Source organism: Hippopotamus amphibius, chromosome 1, assembly GCF_030028045.1.
Source record: "Hippopotamus amphibius kiboko isolate mHipAmp2 chromosome 1, mHipAmp2.hap2, whole genome shotgun sequence".
Classification (NCBI taxonomy): Eukaryota; Metazoa; Chordata; class Mammalia; order Artiodactyla; family Hippopotamidae; genus Hippopotamus; species Hippopotamus amphibius.
Window position 1 is genome coordinate 14456820 of NC_080186.1, and position 14625 is coordinate 14471444.

The 14625-nt window shown below is 47.9% G+C and overlaps 1 protein-coding gene across 4 annotated transcripts in view; it reads right to left on the reverse strand.

Annotated features, from left to right (window-relative positions):
* The window catches only part of UBR4 (ubiquitin protein ligase E3 component n-recognin 4), a 129428-nt gene that overhangs the window by 13396 nt on the left and 101407 nt on the right, over window positions 1–14625 (reverse strand). For all 4 annotated transcript variants that reach the window (XM_057698006.1, XM_057698007.1, XM_057698008.1 and 1 more), the window contains 11 exons: window positions 12965–13086; window positions 11779–11976; window positions 11027–11107; window positions 8399–8486; window positions 7757–7884; window positions 6766–6873; window positions 6083–6202; window positions 5199–5389; window positions 4617–4790; window positions 4173–4272; window positions 450–668 (listed from right to left, as the gene is read on the reverse strand). In XM_057698006.1, coding sequence (XP_057553989.1) covers window positions 450–668; window positions 4173–4272; window positions 4617–4790; window positions 5199–5389; window positions 6083–6202; window positions 6766–6873; window positions 7757–7884; window positions 8399–8486; window positions 11027–11107; window positions 11779–11976; window positions 12965–13086 — 1529 coding nt within the window. The remainder of the gene's footprint in view (window positions 1–449; window positions 669–4172; window positions 4273–4616; window positions 4791–5198; window positions 5390–6082; window positions 6203–6765; window positions 6874–7756; window positions 7885–8398; window positions 8487–11026; window positions 11108–11778; window positions 11977–12964; window positions 13087–14625) is intronic.

Genomic DNA, 14625 nt, shown 5'->3' on the forward strand with positions numbered 1-14625 from the left:
CATGTCGAACAGACCCAGGTTCAAACACCTGTCAACCGCTTATTAGTTATGTGCCTTCACCTCTCAGCCTCAAATAGTTCATCTGAAAAATGAGTATGTGTATCATCAACCTCATAGAGCCATGCGAGGTCTTAAATACAATCTTGCAAGGAAGGTCAGTGCCTGGCATATAGTAAATCCTTGATAAACAATGGTTTGGTTTTCACCATTTTTAATGTTTCTGGGAACTAGTTAAGTCATTTAATCTCTGAATCTCATCTACAGAGCAGAACCATGACAGTCACATATCTAAGGGCTGTCGGGAAGGTGAAAGAAGGTGAAGCATGTAGCACGGTGCCTAGCACGCCGAGCCCCACCCCCCAGCCTTCACCTTCACCACCCCCAACGCCAGAGCACAAATGACTGTGCCCCAGGGTGGGCAAGGACGCAGGGACCCGGCGTGGCTCTACCGTCATGCCCAGCGTGCCCAGAGCCTTCTGCCTCATGGCCATGGCCATGCGCTTCTTCTCGGCCCGGGTCTCCCTGCGGGCCGCGTCTATCTTCTTGTTTACGTCGGGGTGCTCCCGCAGCGCCTCCAGCAGGTTCTCTGCCAGCGTCCCAATGCCCTCATCGCTGGACACCTGCTCCAGTTTATGCAGGTTTGTGATGGAGTCGGTTCCAATGAGAACCTGCCAAGAAGGGACCAGAGAGATGAAGGCCTCCGATTATGCAGGCGAGTGTTCTTCTCATGAGCTTAAAGGTTTAAAAAATAAACAGAATGTGCACAATCTCACGTCATCTGCTTGGTTTCAATCAGATCCTTTGATTTTACACTTCAAGGGATTCGGACAAATGGAGGAGGTGAGGCTCTGCCACCACCCTGAGTAGTCATCACACTCTTCAGTCTTAGCACCCCCGTCTATAAAATGGGGGCGGGCCAGGGTCACTGTGATGATTAAACCAGATAACACACGTAGAGCACCAGCACAGTGAAAGTGAAAGGCGCTCAGATAAGACTCCCTGGAGAAGCAGCACCTGACAAAGCCTCGGGGTGAGCCCAGAGACTACACCAAGTTGAGAAAGCCCTTGACATTCATGGGGCTGTGCTAAGTTCCTCATCTGGGGCTGCCTGGGCCCACCAAGCCCAGGAGTACAGGAGTTTTCTCAGCCTAGGGGGTTCCAGACATACAACCACATGTGGGAGTGGGGAAAGAAACACTTTAAAAAGAAACAGATGTAAACAAAAAACCCCTGTGCTTAAAAATGCTGGCAGCTGCTAGGCGACAGCTCCATGCTATTAACAGGGCTGAGAGAACAGCACAACACTGAAGGCAGGGAAGGCTGCAGAAGCTCTCCAGGGGAGCTCACTGAGAAACCCGCACCACCCCATCTCAGGTGAGCTGACGCCAACTACTACACAGTTGACAAGAAACTGAAAACAACAAAGCCAACGTGCAACGTGAAAGCTCAGCACTCAACTCACGTCACTCACTAGCTCATAAACCCATTTTCACAGCAGCTACACGTCCACTTCATACGTCAGTGAAATCACAGGGTATCTCACGTCTCATGCGCCTCAGCACTGAACTCGCAGTTCCACTGCCTACTGCCCGTTCCACGGGTCCCCTAGTTCAACACTCGGCTCCCCTCACTCACTCCCGAACCTCCTAGTTCTCCACCTCCTTCAATGGTACCACCACTCCCCGTCACTCAGTCCAGACACGGAGCAGAGTTCTTAATTCACGCAGCTTCCTCACTCTCCATGTGCAACCAATCTCCCAATCCCATTTAATCCACCTCCCAGATCTCTGTGGAATCCACTCGCTGTCCACCTCACTAACTGGAGTTCAGCCGCCATGGCCGCTCACCTAGACCCCGAGAAAAGCCTGCCTACCATTCTTGCCACCTCCTGTCACCTCCATCCAATCCATCCTCTAGGGTACAGCCAGGGGCACCACCCTCAGGAGACAATCCCCACTCCCCTCCGTGGGGAATGTGATGGGGACCCATGCGTACGTCTCCAGTGCCAGCTCCTGCCATGTCTCACGTCCAATGCAACTGCTTTCAATTCCTGGAATGCCTGAAGCTCTCTCGCCTCTGAGCCCCTTACAGGCGCCTTATTCTCCCCTTAAAAATCCCCCTTCCTTTGACCCCTTCCACACTGCATTTAGCCCCTGCTCTCAGGTCTATCTTCCACCAGACAGTAAGCGCCCAGAGGGCACACACTGTGGCTGTCTTGTTCTCCAATGTTGCCTCAGCCTAGCACAGCACAGATACATGACAGGCGCTACACAAACACATGCTGAAAGAGAAGTGAATGGTCAGAAGTATGAATGCCAAGTATCTAACTAGATGAAGCCTTATTTTAAAAAAAAGAATTCAATTTAGTAACTAAAAATAAGCTTGGGACCCACTGACCAGATTTCTCAGGTAAATGTGTTACCACTGAACAAATCACAATTCTGTCCCTGGATTTAGCCACATTCAAAATAAAGATGCTACAAGGAAGGGGCAAACAATAAGTGAAAACTCTTATGTAGGATAAAGACGTAGTAATTATGAGTATTTCCACTGAACTGAACAAAGGATGAGAACTAGTTACCTGAGTAAGACATATTGAAGAACCCTTACTGTAACCAATTAACCACATTTTTATAGTGAGTTATCAGAATAGATTACTAAATGAGAATGTGGAACTATACTCAAGATAGACCACTCTAAATGACAACAAAAAAATGCAGCCCTAAAGACTCTCAAAACTCCAATCTGAAAAAACAAACACCACCATTAGAGAATGGGCAACAAATATGGACATACGTTTCACTGAAGGAGACAGACAGATGAAAGACATGAAAAGATGTGCAGTGAGTGTCATCGGCCATTAGAGAAAACAAATTAAAACTACGAGACCTCACTCCATATCTGTCAGCATGGCTGAAACAAAAACAGTGACACCACCGGGCGCTGGCGAGGACACCGATGAAGTGGACCAGGCGCACTCTGCCAACAGGCATGTAAAGTAGCACAGCCCCTCTAGAAAACGGCTTGGCAACTTCTTGTAAAACAAAATAATGCAACTACTACGCAAGCCAGTAACTGCTTGTGTAGCTGGGCATTTACCCCAGAGAAACGAAAACTTGTTCACGCAAAAACCTGCACGTGAACATTCACAGCAGTTTTATTCGTAACAGCCTCAAAATGGCAACAATCCAGATGCTCTTTAACGGGTGATGGTTAAACAGGCCGTGGTGCATCCCCCACCGTGGACACTACTCGGCAATAAGAAGGAACGCACCACTCATACACACGACAACCAGGAGGAACCGCTAACAATTCTGCTGAGTGCAAAAGGTCGATCCCCAAAGGTTACTGCTGTATGATCCCATTCAGTACATAACATTCTCGACAGGACAAAATCAGAGATGGAGAGCAGATCAGTGGCTGCCAGGGAGGTGGATGTGCCTATAAAAGGATAAGAGGGATCCCTGTGGTGATGAAATGGTCCCAAATCTTGACTGCATGGATGTCAATATCCTAGCTGTGATAATTTACTATAGTTTTGCAAGATGTTCCCACTGAGAGAAACTAAATAATGGGTACATACAATGTCTCTGTATTATTCTTAACAATTGCGTGTGAGTCTACAATTATCTCAAAGTAAAAATTTTAATTCAAAAAACAAATTCAGACTGGCCAGCTGTCTAGGCCAATTAGGGTTTGTGAGGGTAACAGATACCTCAGCCCAGTGAACACCGGGAACGGGCAGCACAGCGGACAGGGCGGGCCTCCCTGAGAAACCAAGTTTTCGGCTGCCTGGGACAGAGCAGAAAATGGTAGTGACAGCACTCAGATACCCCAGGGACTATGGCCAGACATCAAAACTCTTTTGCGCTCTGGCCAGCCACACCCTCACAACCGCTGCTCAGCTGAGCCGTGAGGTAATGAAGCCCCATGTGAGAATGAGCTGAATGAGGAAATCACAAATGTAACTTAATCCTCTCCACACACAGATGCACCAGGTGATTCCTGAGAGTCCTTCTACCCTGGGAGCCTTATATTAGGGCAACTCCTGTCTCGAGGCTAATCAAGGTGGTTACATTTACTCCGTCGTGGGAGATGAGAAGAGAGGCTGTGGTTCCCTCACACGACGTGTCCTGCTCCAGAATGAGGCCATGTGTACGCTGGTTACTCACCTGGGTGGCAGGGTGCTGGATGGCCAGCCCCCGAAGGAGCCTCAAGATGAACGGCAGGGCCGGGCGAGACAAAAACTTTTTCCAGATGTCAGCATCCAAACTGCAAAGCAAAGAAAGGCTTACGAGCAGACCAGAGAAGCAAAGGCCACCTAGAAACCAGCTGTTATTTCTGGCTTGTCTACACGTGACCCTCCAAGCATACCATGAAGAATCACAAAGGACCACCCAGCTCAGCTGAGAAACCAGATAGAAGTGAGTCCTCGAAACAGAAACCAACAAACTGCCATCCTTTCCTAGAGCCCCAAGGGCTGCATGGCCACCTTGCTAGTTTTCAGAAGGGGAGACAGACCCCAAGGAAGGCAGAGGAATGCCAAGATGATGAAGGAGAAAAGGAACCAGGAAGAGGGGAAGGAAAGCAGCCCCTCTGAAAGAGGTGCCGCTTACTTCTTGGCACTGGGAATGTGCTTTTCCATATAGTCAAGTGCACTCTGGGTGATTCCCTTCTGGAGAATCAGATCCTTCAGCTGATGCCCGTTGCTGTTGTTCTTGATGCCGGCTGCGATTTTGCAGAAGCAGTCCAGGAAAACCTTATCATCGCCACTGTGATCCTCGTCGTACCTGGGAGGAGAGAGCAAAGACCCCGCCAGCGTGAAAGGAGCAACAAAAGCTGATCGCGTCCTCATGGGTGACAACCTTCAACGGCCTGCAGGATCATCTGCGCCTGCCACACTTCCCAGCCCCCCCAACCCTCTCGTGCATTTTCATGCTTTTGCACACGCGACTCCCTCCATCTTGTCATATCCCCTTCCCATGTCACCAACCTCTTCACTTTCTGTGCCTCACCAACTGCTATATTAACACAATGTATTTTATATTTTGCCTCCCCAGTTAGACCAAGCCCCTTCAAGGCCAGACTGGCACACAAAAATCTAAGAAAAACCCAGGTGATTCTTCCTTAGTCTCACAGAAGTATTCAGGGTTTTCACAGGGATGCTCGTTCGGCTGCCTGAAACCTACACAACATACTTATCAAAGCTGCAGTACGGTTTGAACCGCTCCACCAAGATCTGCATTTTCTCCACCTCCCCGAAGGAAAGGTATGGGATGATGCGAAGCAGGCCCTGGAGCACACTGGGGTTGGAGCGAACAAAGGTGCTGTTGATCTGGTCCAAGAGCATCACGAGTTGATCTTTGTCACCCGTCAGGAGGAGGTTGCCCTGCAATAAGAGGGAGGATGGAAGGCCCATTAATAAGGTCGGGACTTCTGCTGCAGCCAACACATAGCCCTTAAAGGTCATCCACTTCCATCAGAGCCATCAGAAGTAACCCTAGAAGAACAGCATCGCGGCACTTCCCGGGGAATAAGCAACAGTGTGAGTTCCACCTCATAAATTAGCGTCTAAGTTTCTGCAGTGGCTCTGTTAATAGTCGCAGGTGATCAAAATATACCAGCACAATCTTCCCCTCCCCCAGGAGACTAGGCTGCCTGGTATTCTTTTGGTCACATCCCTAGCCAAAACATCAGCACCACCACCAACAGAGGAATGCAGGGGCGTGCTAAGTGGAGAGAAACTGAACTGGGAGTGGAGAGCTGAGTTCTAGGCCTCCAACTATACAATAACCAACCATATGATATCGAACAGGTCCCTTCATTTCTCTGAGCTTGGGGTTTCCTCAACTGTGAAATGAGGGGTTGAACTAAGGCCCCTGTCTATCAGCTGGAACAGCCAGCTTTGTTTCTTCTAAATCCAGATTTTAGGCTTCGATGTAATGATGTCACTGTTAGTTGAGCCCTGCCATCCCTGAGCTGAGCAGGTTCAATCATTCCTGGCTGACACAGCTAGACACAAACAAGCAAGGTGCTGGCAATGAGACGACGTCTGCGGATGGACAAGCCGGCCCTCACTCACCTTGTCCTCACTCAGGGGCTCAGCGTTGGACTCATCCAGAATGATCTCCATAATGCTGAGCACCTGCTCGGCCACAGCTGCACCACCACTGTCCTTGCTTTCTTGCTCGGCTACCAGGGCCTGCAGGAGAAGGAGGCCCAGTCACTCTGGGGATAAGACCACAACCACTCATTGCTCACGGGGTCTGCTCCTCAAAGATGTTCTTCGTGGCCTTAAGTTCCAGATATTCTGTGTGTGTGTGTGTGTGTGTGTGTGTGTGTGTGTGTGTGTGTGTGCGCGCGCGCGCGCGCGCGCGCATGTGGAGAGAGAGCATGTGGGTTTTTGAGGAGGGTGGAAACGATGTTTCAGTTTCCTTCTGGTTGCCCGGAGGTGAGTGGCACTACTTTCCCACTGGGGTGCAGTATGGACAGGAGGAGGGACTAACTTCCTCTTGCTTCTGATCTGACTTCAGGAAAGAATCAGCAAAGCTCTTGGGTGTCGTGGCAGCAGCATGGGGTGAGCCAACAGGAGGATAAGGGGCGGCTTGAATAATTCAAGCCTCTGTGCTCAACAGTTAGACAGATGAAGGGCTTGAAAAGGCCACAAGTCCATGTCACCTGAGCCCCGAAGGGAGATGTCTTTCCCCCACCCAGGACCTCCCCCACCGAGCTCATCCTTTGCCTTCTGCAGCCCACACTCTTTACCAGGTTGAGAGTCCCCAGCATGACATTCAAAGTGTTCATTTCCAGCTTGACCAGCTGTTGCCGGTTGACTTTCACCTTCACGCAGTAACTGAATAACTTCAGCAGCACCTGACAAGAAAAGCCAGTCAAAACCCATGAGACCATCTGAGAGTGAAGACATGGGGACAAGCAGGAAAGAAATGTCCAAGAGGGATCGTGTACAATCGGCAGATACTCCTCCTGAAATACAGAGGACAGTGAAGTTTCCTTCAGGAGACACAATAAGGTGGCTGGGATCTCCTCTCAGGCTGGCATTTAAACAGCAGTGCTCTCCAGCGATAGCTCCCACGGGCTGAGTGTATCGCTTCCACCTCTAAAACTATAGCAGTGACACCAATTCCTAGCGGAATAGGGGGTGCTCTGTTGTCTTGGGGGAAATGCCAATACTAACTCAGACTCTGAACTAACAGTAAACAGAAAGATCCCAAAGCACATGGCCCGTGGCAGCTCAGAACCACATAGGTCATTTAAAACATGGGTATAATAATACATGTTCTCATGTCCCCTGGAGGTGGAAAATAATAGTATAACATGTCTGCTATCTTTAGAATCCTCTACTCCTCACTAATGAGACAGCTGGATGAATAACCAAGCAAAATTCTACAAAAAATTAAAGAATTACTTACAAAATCCATTTAAAAAGTAATAATAATAATAATAACAGACACAAGTGCAGTTTTTTGGGGAAAGACAATTAGACCTTGGGTTAGACCCTGACTACAGAAATACAGCAGAAGGCTTGCTATCACACTGGTTTTTCAGGAGGAGTGGGCGGGCAGAGGGGAGTGGGCGAGGGAGCCTGAACTACAAAGGGCCAAGGGAGCTGCCAGGTCCTTCACTGGCTGGCACAGGTCCATGGCACCATGCTGCCCCCTTGTGGCCACAAGCTTCTGACCACAGGGGCCTCTCCCAAAGCAGAAGGGCTGGTCCCACCTTGCTGTCTCCAACTCACTGTTAGGAGGTGGCGTCCCTGCTTGAAATCTTTGATCCCTGCCAGTCTGTTAAGCATGCACTCCAGGCCCCCACACTGGGCCATCACACCAGCCATCTTATATACTTCTTCCTCATCTTCTTCTTCATCTGGGAGGAAAGGAAAGCCAAACAAAAAAGGAGGTGAAGACAGGGCTAAAGCACAGCCCTCTTCCAGGCCGAGGGCTGCTTCCCTTTTCCGTGTCTCCAATAAAGGACGTAGCCAATAAAAGCGGTCAGTATTGGATATTAACCTATACTGTCTCACTCCTAAGTAGCTTTTTTTAAAAGTTTAAAGTCAATTAAAATTATTTACTCAAATATGTGAAAATATAAACACTACCACCACCAATGGAAAAAAAAACCTAAATAAATAAACCTGAACTTGATTGTTGCTAATTGCATTTTCCCCCCAAGTTCCCCCACCCCCCACCCCCAGAGGTATCTGAAAGAAGCCATCGATAACTGTATTCTTCCTCGGTCAGAGAAGTAATCTCCCCTCAATTCCGAACAGAATGACAAGAGAGTATTTGCCTGGAATACCCCTAAGTCCCAGGACGTGAATTGCTCGTTGGTCCCAAACCTCACATCCAACGTGTGGCGGTGTCTATGAAAAGGGCCATACCTGTGGTGGAGTCCAAGGACTCAATAAACTCCTCGGTGGCATCTCCCAGCAGCCCCCGCATCCGATAAACAATCCTCATGGGCTCTCCCTAAGCAGAGAAAGTTGGAGAAACCTACTTGTAAACGGGCCCAGAAAACGCAAAGGACTCGACACCCAGTCTTTCTTGGTGCTTCAGCGGTGTGGACAACTTCTATTCCTCTACAGAGTCTTAACCACAAAATGTAGAATCCAAATGCACTGCAATTCACTTAGGGGAAAGGAAGCTCATTTTACGTAGGGTCTACTACAGGCCAGGTATTGTGTGAACCATTTTATACACACTACCTCATTTAGTTTCATTAAAACTATGTAATAACTATAACAACTAGTATTTATTGTTTTACTCTGTGCTAAGTCCTATGCTAATTAGGCATTTTATATTAACTATCCTTTTATATAGCTTGTCCAAAGTTATATAGCGATAAGCCTGGTTCTATTTCCAAGCCTGTGCCTCCTTCAGGAGTATAAAGTCTCTATAACCAATAGGGACCACTGCTCAAAAAATCAGGATGAGGGAAGTCGATTAGATCAAAGGGCTTCGATTCAAGTCTCAGGAATCAAAAGCAAGGAAACAGAATACACCTGAGGTCAACTTAGTCTCGTAAATTAGAAGATTCCAGCAACTTTCCTCAACTGGAGGACCATGAGACTTCACTCTCCGTCAGGCACTGGCCTAGGCACTCTAGCGCATATAGTATTCTCCTCATTTTGGAAGTGAGAAACGGGGGCCTGAAGTCACATTCCAGGAAACTAAGTGGGAGAGCAGGTACCACACTAATTCAAGCTGCCTGCCTCTAAGCCATGCTCAGCTTCAGGAGAGGAAACCCTGGAGGGAGAACCTGTCCAGCCAGACCCCAGAGCGTTTCCAGCTGTGGAAGCCCAGTGGAAACTAAGAGAGGGGACTGCCATAGGCCACGGACAGAAAGAGAGACACACAGAAAACAGACCCTTGTCTGTAGCTGAAGAGATGGGCTGTTCATCAGGGAAATGGGGGGTGATATAAAAAGGAACTTGCTGAAGGCCCAGATAAAAAAGCTGCCACAAACTCTGGATTTTGCCAAAAGAACCTCTTGGTGGGTAAGCACATTAATATGAGGGACAAATGATCCCCAACTTCTTGCCTCCTGGTTCAAAAGAGGAGGGTGATTATGTGTATTCTTTGGATTCCATACCACCATTTACAAGAGGGCCCAAAGAAGCTTGGTCTAAATTTTCTAGGTGCATCTGTATCATTCTGTTTTTGTGTGTGTGTGTTTTTTTTAAATAAATTTGTTTATTTAATTGGCTGTGTTGGGTCTTTTTTGCTGTGCACGGGCTTTCTTTTAGTTGTGGTGAGTGGGGGCTACTCTTCGTTGTGGTGCGCAGGCTTCTCATTGCCGTGGCTTCTCTTGTTGAGGAGCATGGGCTGTAGGCGCATGGGCTTCAGTAGTTGCGGCACATGGGCTCAATAGTTGTGGCTCACGGGCTCTAAAGTGCAGGCTCAATAGTTGTGGTGCAAGGGCTTAGCTGCTCCGTAGCATATGGGATCTTCCTGGAGCAGGGATCGAACCCGTGTTTCCTGCATTGGCAGGCGGATTCTTAACCACTGCGCCACCTAGGAAGCCCTATCGTTTTGTTTTGATGCTAAGATGTCAGTGACAAGATGCAATGGATGGAGTAGTCTTCTGTGTGTCCCTCTGCCAACAGTGCTGTATCTATGCAACTGGCAGCAGACCAACAACAAACACTGACCAGGGTTCCCAGCACAGTGGGAGAACACAAAAGAGAGAAGCAAAACTATATAACAAGTTGAAGGCCAAAACGTACTAACAGTACACTACCAATTTAGTTTCTTAAACTCTACAGAAATATTTGGGACTAAGCATAGAGAAGTTCACTGTGTTTCACTGGTACACTAGTTTGCTGTAATACAATTACTTAGTTGATTCATTTACTAAAAATCTCCCTAACAGAGAGAAGAAATGGGAAGGAAAGGGAGAGAGAGAAATGGAGAGGAAGGAGACAGGGAGACAGGAAAGGAAGGAACAAAGGAGAGAGATTAATAAAAGAGGAGGGAGGAGGGAAGTGGAGTATTTGACTTTTATGAGCAGACAAATAGCACTGAGGTGGTGCTATCTAGTACAAAAGCATCAGAGCGCCGCGCTTCCTTCCTCTCCCTTTTCCACTCCTTCAGAACAACTGCCTTTTTAAGTCTCAACTTCCCAACTAGTAAAATAAAAACTACGCTCCTCAACACAGCACTGGAAAATGTTCTGAAAAGTGAGCAAGCCCATAAAAGCTGAGAATCTCAGTCAAGAGGTGCCCACTCTTGACAGCAAGCACTCCCCGTCGCCGGGCTTCCTCAGACTGTGCCCAGCCCAGCGGCGCAGCCGGAAAATGCTCACCCCCTCCTGAAGCTCTCCTCCCTCCACCAGTCAGCTGCCTCACAAGGAGGGCAAGGTGACCGGTTTTCTCCACACAAACACCGACAGGGGAAGTAAAGGTCCTTACATGCTGCTACGAACTGGGCAACTGGCAATTAACAACGGCTCTTCCTAGTACAAGCCTGCAAGTCAAAGCACACCTCCAAGCCAGAAAATAGGCACATACCTCATTTGTGGTACACCAGACCTTCTTGTACACCTCAGCCACAGGAAGGTCCAGACTGATGATTTTATTGTTCACTAGAAGCTGAACAGAAAAGATGAGGCTGTTATTTGTAAATAATTGTGAGGCGAGTAAATTTCAAGATCAAAGGGTGCTTTACAGAATAATGTCTGTGCATCAAGGACCCACCGACTCTCCCTCTGAAACGTGCACACGTGCGCACACATGCAGCACTCTGGGCACAACTTCAGGGGCTACAAACAGCCTAAACCCAAACCACGGGCTCCAGGTAAAAACCCTGCAGAGGACCGTCTCCTGTCCTGAATCCACTTCAGCTCAGCACCAAAATGAGCAGTTTTCTCTATGTCACCCAATATGCTTTTCATCATGTACATGCTAATGCCAGACCCTAGTTCTGTCTGCCAGAAGGTACCAGATACAGGGCCAGATCTGCACAGGGGCTACAGCACCCGGATGCAGGGAGCTTAATGAACTCGGAATCCCTGGGAAGCCCCTGCCATGGCAACAGGAACAATAAAAGCCTGTGCCATGACAAGCCACAGCCACCAACCATTTGCTTATTACCACGTGCCAGGTGGCAGCGGGCAGAGCCCTTTACAGATAATTACCCCGAACGCCAGGTGAGGCAGGTAGGTAGGTGGAAATCCCTAGCCTGTGCTTACAGATGCCCAGGGTTAATCAGCTCCTGAGGAAGAGGAACCTTAACCATGACAGCGGTGTCCTAGGCCTGTTACCTCCATCCCACTGTCATCCTCCAGGAGAGCCACCAAGTCACAGTCCTGGCAAATCTTGTTCTTTATGTCCCTCATGAGTGGCCCGATGCCGGGCTCGTTGCTGCTGTACGGGTTCCCAGGCATCCTGCCCTGTAAGAAGTCTTCTTGTTGGGGATCCTTCTCCAGGGTCACAAAGAACTCAGTGACTTCATTCTCCTCCTAAAGGACAGAGAGAAGGAAGCAGCAGAAGGGATGGCATAAATGTATGTGCAGAGGGATGGCAGAGACCTTTTAGATTTATGCCATGCTACCTCATTCACGGACAATCTGAGGGAAACACACCAAACTCATCCAGCCCCTTACATATTTAAGAATATAAAGAATAGGAAGCTCAGAGGTGATTCAAAAACTCCAGATATATTCGAATAGCCTTAAATATCAAGCATCTTCTCTGAAACTCAAGGGTGGATTCAAAGAGAAAGCTTAACAAAATAAGCAGATGAGGAGTGACCCATGGGAGCTGGATTACTGACATGAGGGGAGAGAGGGCTCTCCTCCTGCTTGTCTCACACGATGCTAACCAATCTGGGGCCAGATGACTTTGTCACTGGTGACTCTCCAGTCAAGGAAAGGGTTTTCTCTTTATTTTACGATACTCAGGCACGCCCAACCCCAATGATCTCTCGTCATTAACTGGTGACAGTGGTGTTTTTCACCCTTCCTCAATAGCAGGAGGGGATCTCTGGATCATACCATGCTTCTACACAGCTCAGGCTATGGAAACAAATACACACACACACACGTGTGTGTGTGTGCACAAAACATGGGTGGGGAAAGAAGGAAAAGAGTGAAAATTTCCTTAGTGCTCTAGCTCAGGGTCGCTTTTTTCACAGCAGGCTGACTGCTAAACAACATGATGTGGGCAATGGGAGGTGAGACCTATAGCTCAAAAAGAAGAAGGCTGACTTAGAATCTGAATCTAGGAAATGAGACCAAGCAAGGTCTTTAGATTTTTCCATCATGAGGAATGGGAAAATTATGAGGTTGCTTTTGTTTTACGTGTGGTGGAGCTTCCTAAAACACTGACTGAACGGGCCACCGCTGGTAGGATTACCCGTGACAGTAATGAATCACCAAGAGGCTTTATGGAGAAATGACCCACGCTGGCACCCTGAGAGCCATGGGGCGCACCGCTGCTTATGCTTACGGGATAGATGATGCTGCAGAGCCTTTCAAAGATGAAGACTGGAGTCCGGTAGTCGCCCAGGCTGTAGCGCTTGGCTGTCTCAATGCACACAGCCATGAAGGCCTTGGTTTCCGATTCTGTGCCTGCCAGAAGTCAATGTGGCCAAGTCAGTTAGGAAAGAGCTTCACACACAGAAGCTGAGACTTTAAATGAAGTTCCGTCATTGACAGATTCTCCCTGCCTAGGAAGTCTTTATTAAATGTCCTACGTGGCAATATCAGTATTTCAATTGGAAACTTGAAGCTGATGGATTCTTACACTCAGATCACATTCCATTTGAAAGTCTTAGTACCCAATACAGAGCATCACAGTTAGTTGTGCCCACATCTTGCTCCCTCTGGGAATTACAACCTTGCATCCTCTTGCCCAAAATAAGTACTCAAAAATGTCAAATAACAATCCGAACTGCATTCCAGTCAAATCAAGAGGAAGTTATAGTTTTCAGTTTCATTCTGAAAGATCAGGTAGATTGCCCTCTAGAAGCCAAGAGATAACTTCCAGTCACATAAGCAAGTAATACACTCTCGAAAAAGGGTCCAGTTGACAAGGTCATAAACCAGCTCAGCATGGCAGCTGAAAATAGCACCAGAAGGACCTCCATGTCTGGCAATACAACTGACTATGTCCCTGACCTACTTTCCACTCCTCCACTTAAAAACAATTTAAAATATTGAAGCCAGCTCTCTTCCCCTCTAACCAGGGCCAGCCTCACCGACGTGTCTGACCAATAGTGCGGCAGAAGCGATGCTCTGGGACTTCTAAGGCCAGGTCATAAGACGCCTTGAGGCTTCTGTATGGGCCTCTTGGACTTGCTCATTCTTGGCATGCTCCCTCTCAGGACCCAGCTGCCATCAGTAGTCCAACAGCCAGCAGCAACTGCCAGCCACGTAAGTGTGCCATCTTGGATGCCCAGTCTAGGTGAGGCTCTAGATTTACCGCCACTTGACTGCAAATCCCGGGCAAGAACCACTTAGGTAAGCTGGTCAACACAGCACCATGAGTGACAGGAATACACTGTATTTAAGCCACTAAGTTTTGGGGTGGTTTGTTACATAGCAATATATAACCAGAACAATGCGCTACCCTTAGATTAGTTGCCTGTCAACTGCCTGAAATAGGAGGTCACAGTGAGTAAAAATTCTGTAACCAAATCATAATTTAAAATCCCTTAATATGCCTCCCAGGCACTTATCTGGTTCAAGATAACACAGAAGAAAATGAGAAGAGGAAAAGAATAATAGAAAAAATGGGAACAGCTTAACAACATGAAAGCCAGAAAAATAAACTTCTACACCTGCTTTTGGTTTTTTTTTAATTTGGCTGAGCTGGGTCTTGATTGGGGCAGGCAGGATCTTCGTTGGGGCATGTGGGATCTTTCAGATCTTTTTTAGCTGTGGCATACTGGATCTAGTTCCCTGACCAGGGATCAAGCTCAGGCCCTCTGCATTGCGAGCACGGAGTCTTAGCCACTGGACCACCAGGGAAGTCCCTTCTACACCTTCTTAAAGACTTTTTCACTAGATTCATAAGACACACCTGTATCCTTAGTGACTGGGAATAACTGATGCTTGTAAGTGAAAGAAAAACAGATGTGAAAAACAATTCCATATAAGTTCAAATGT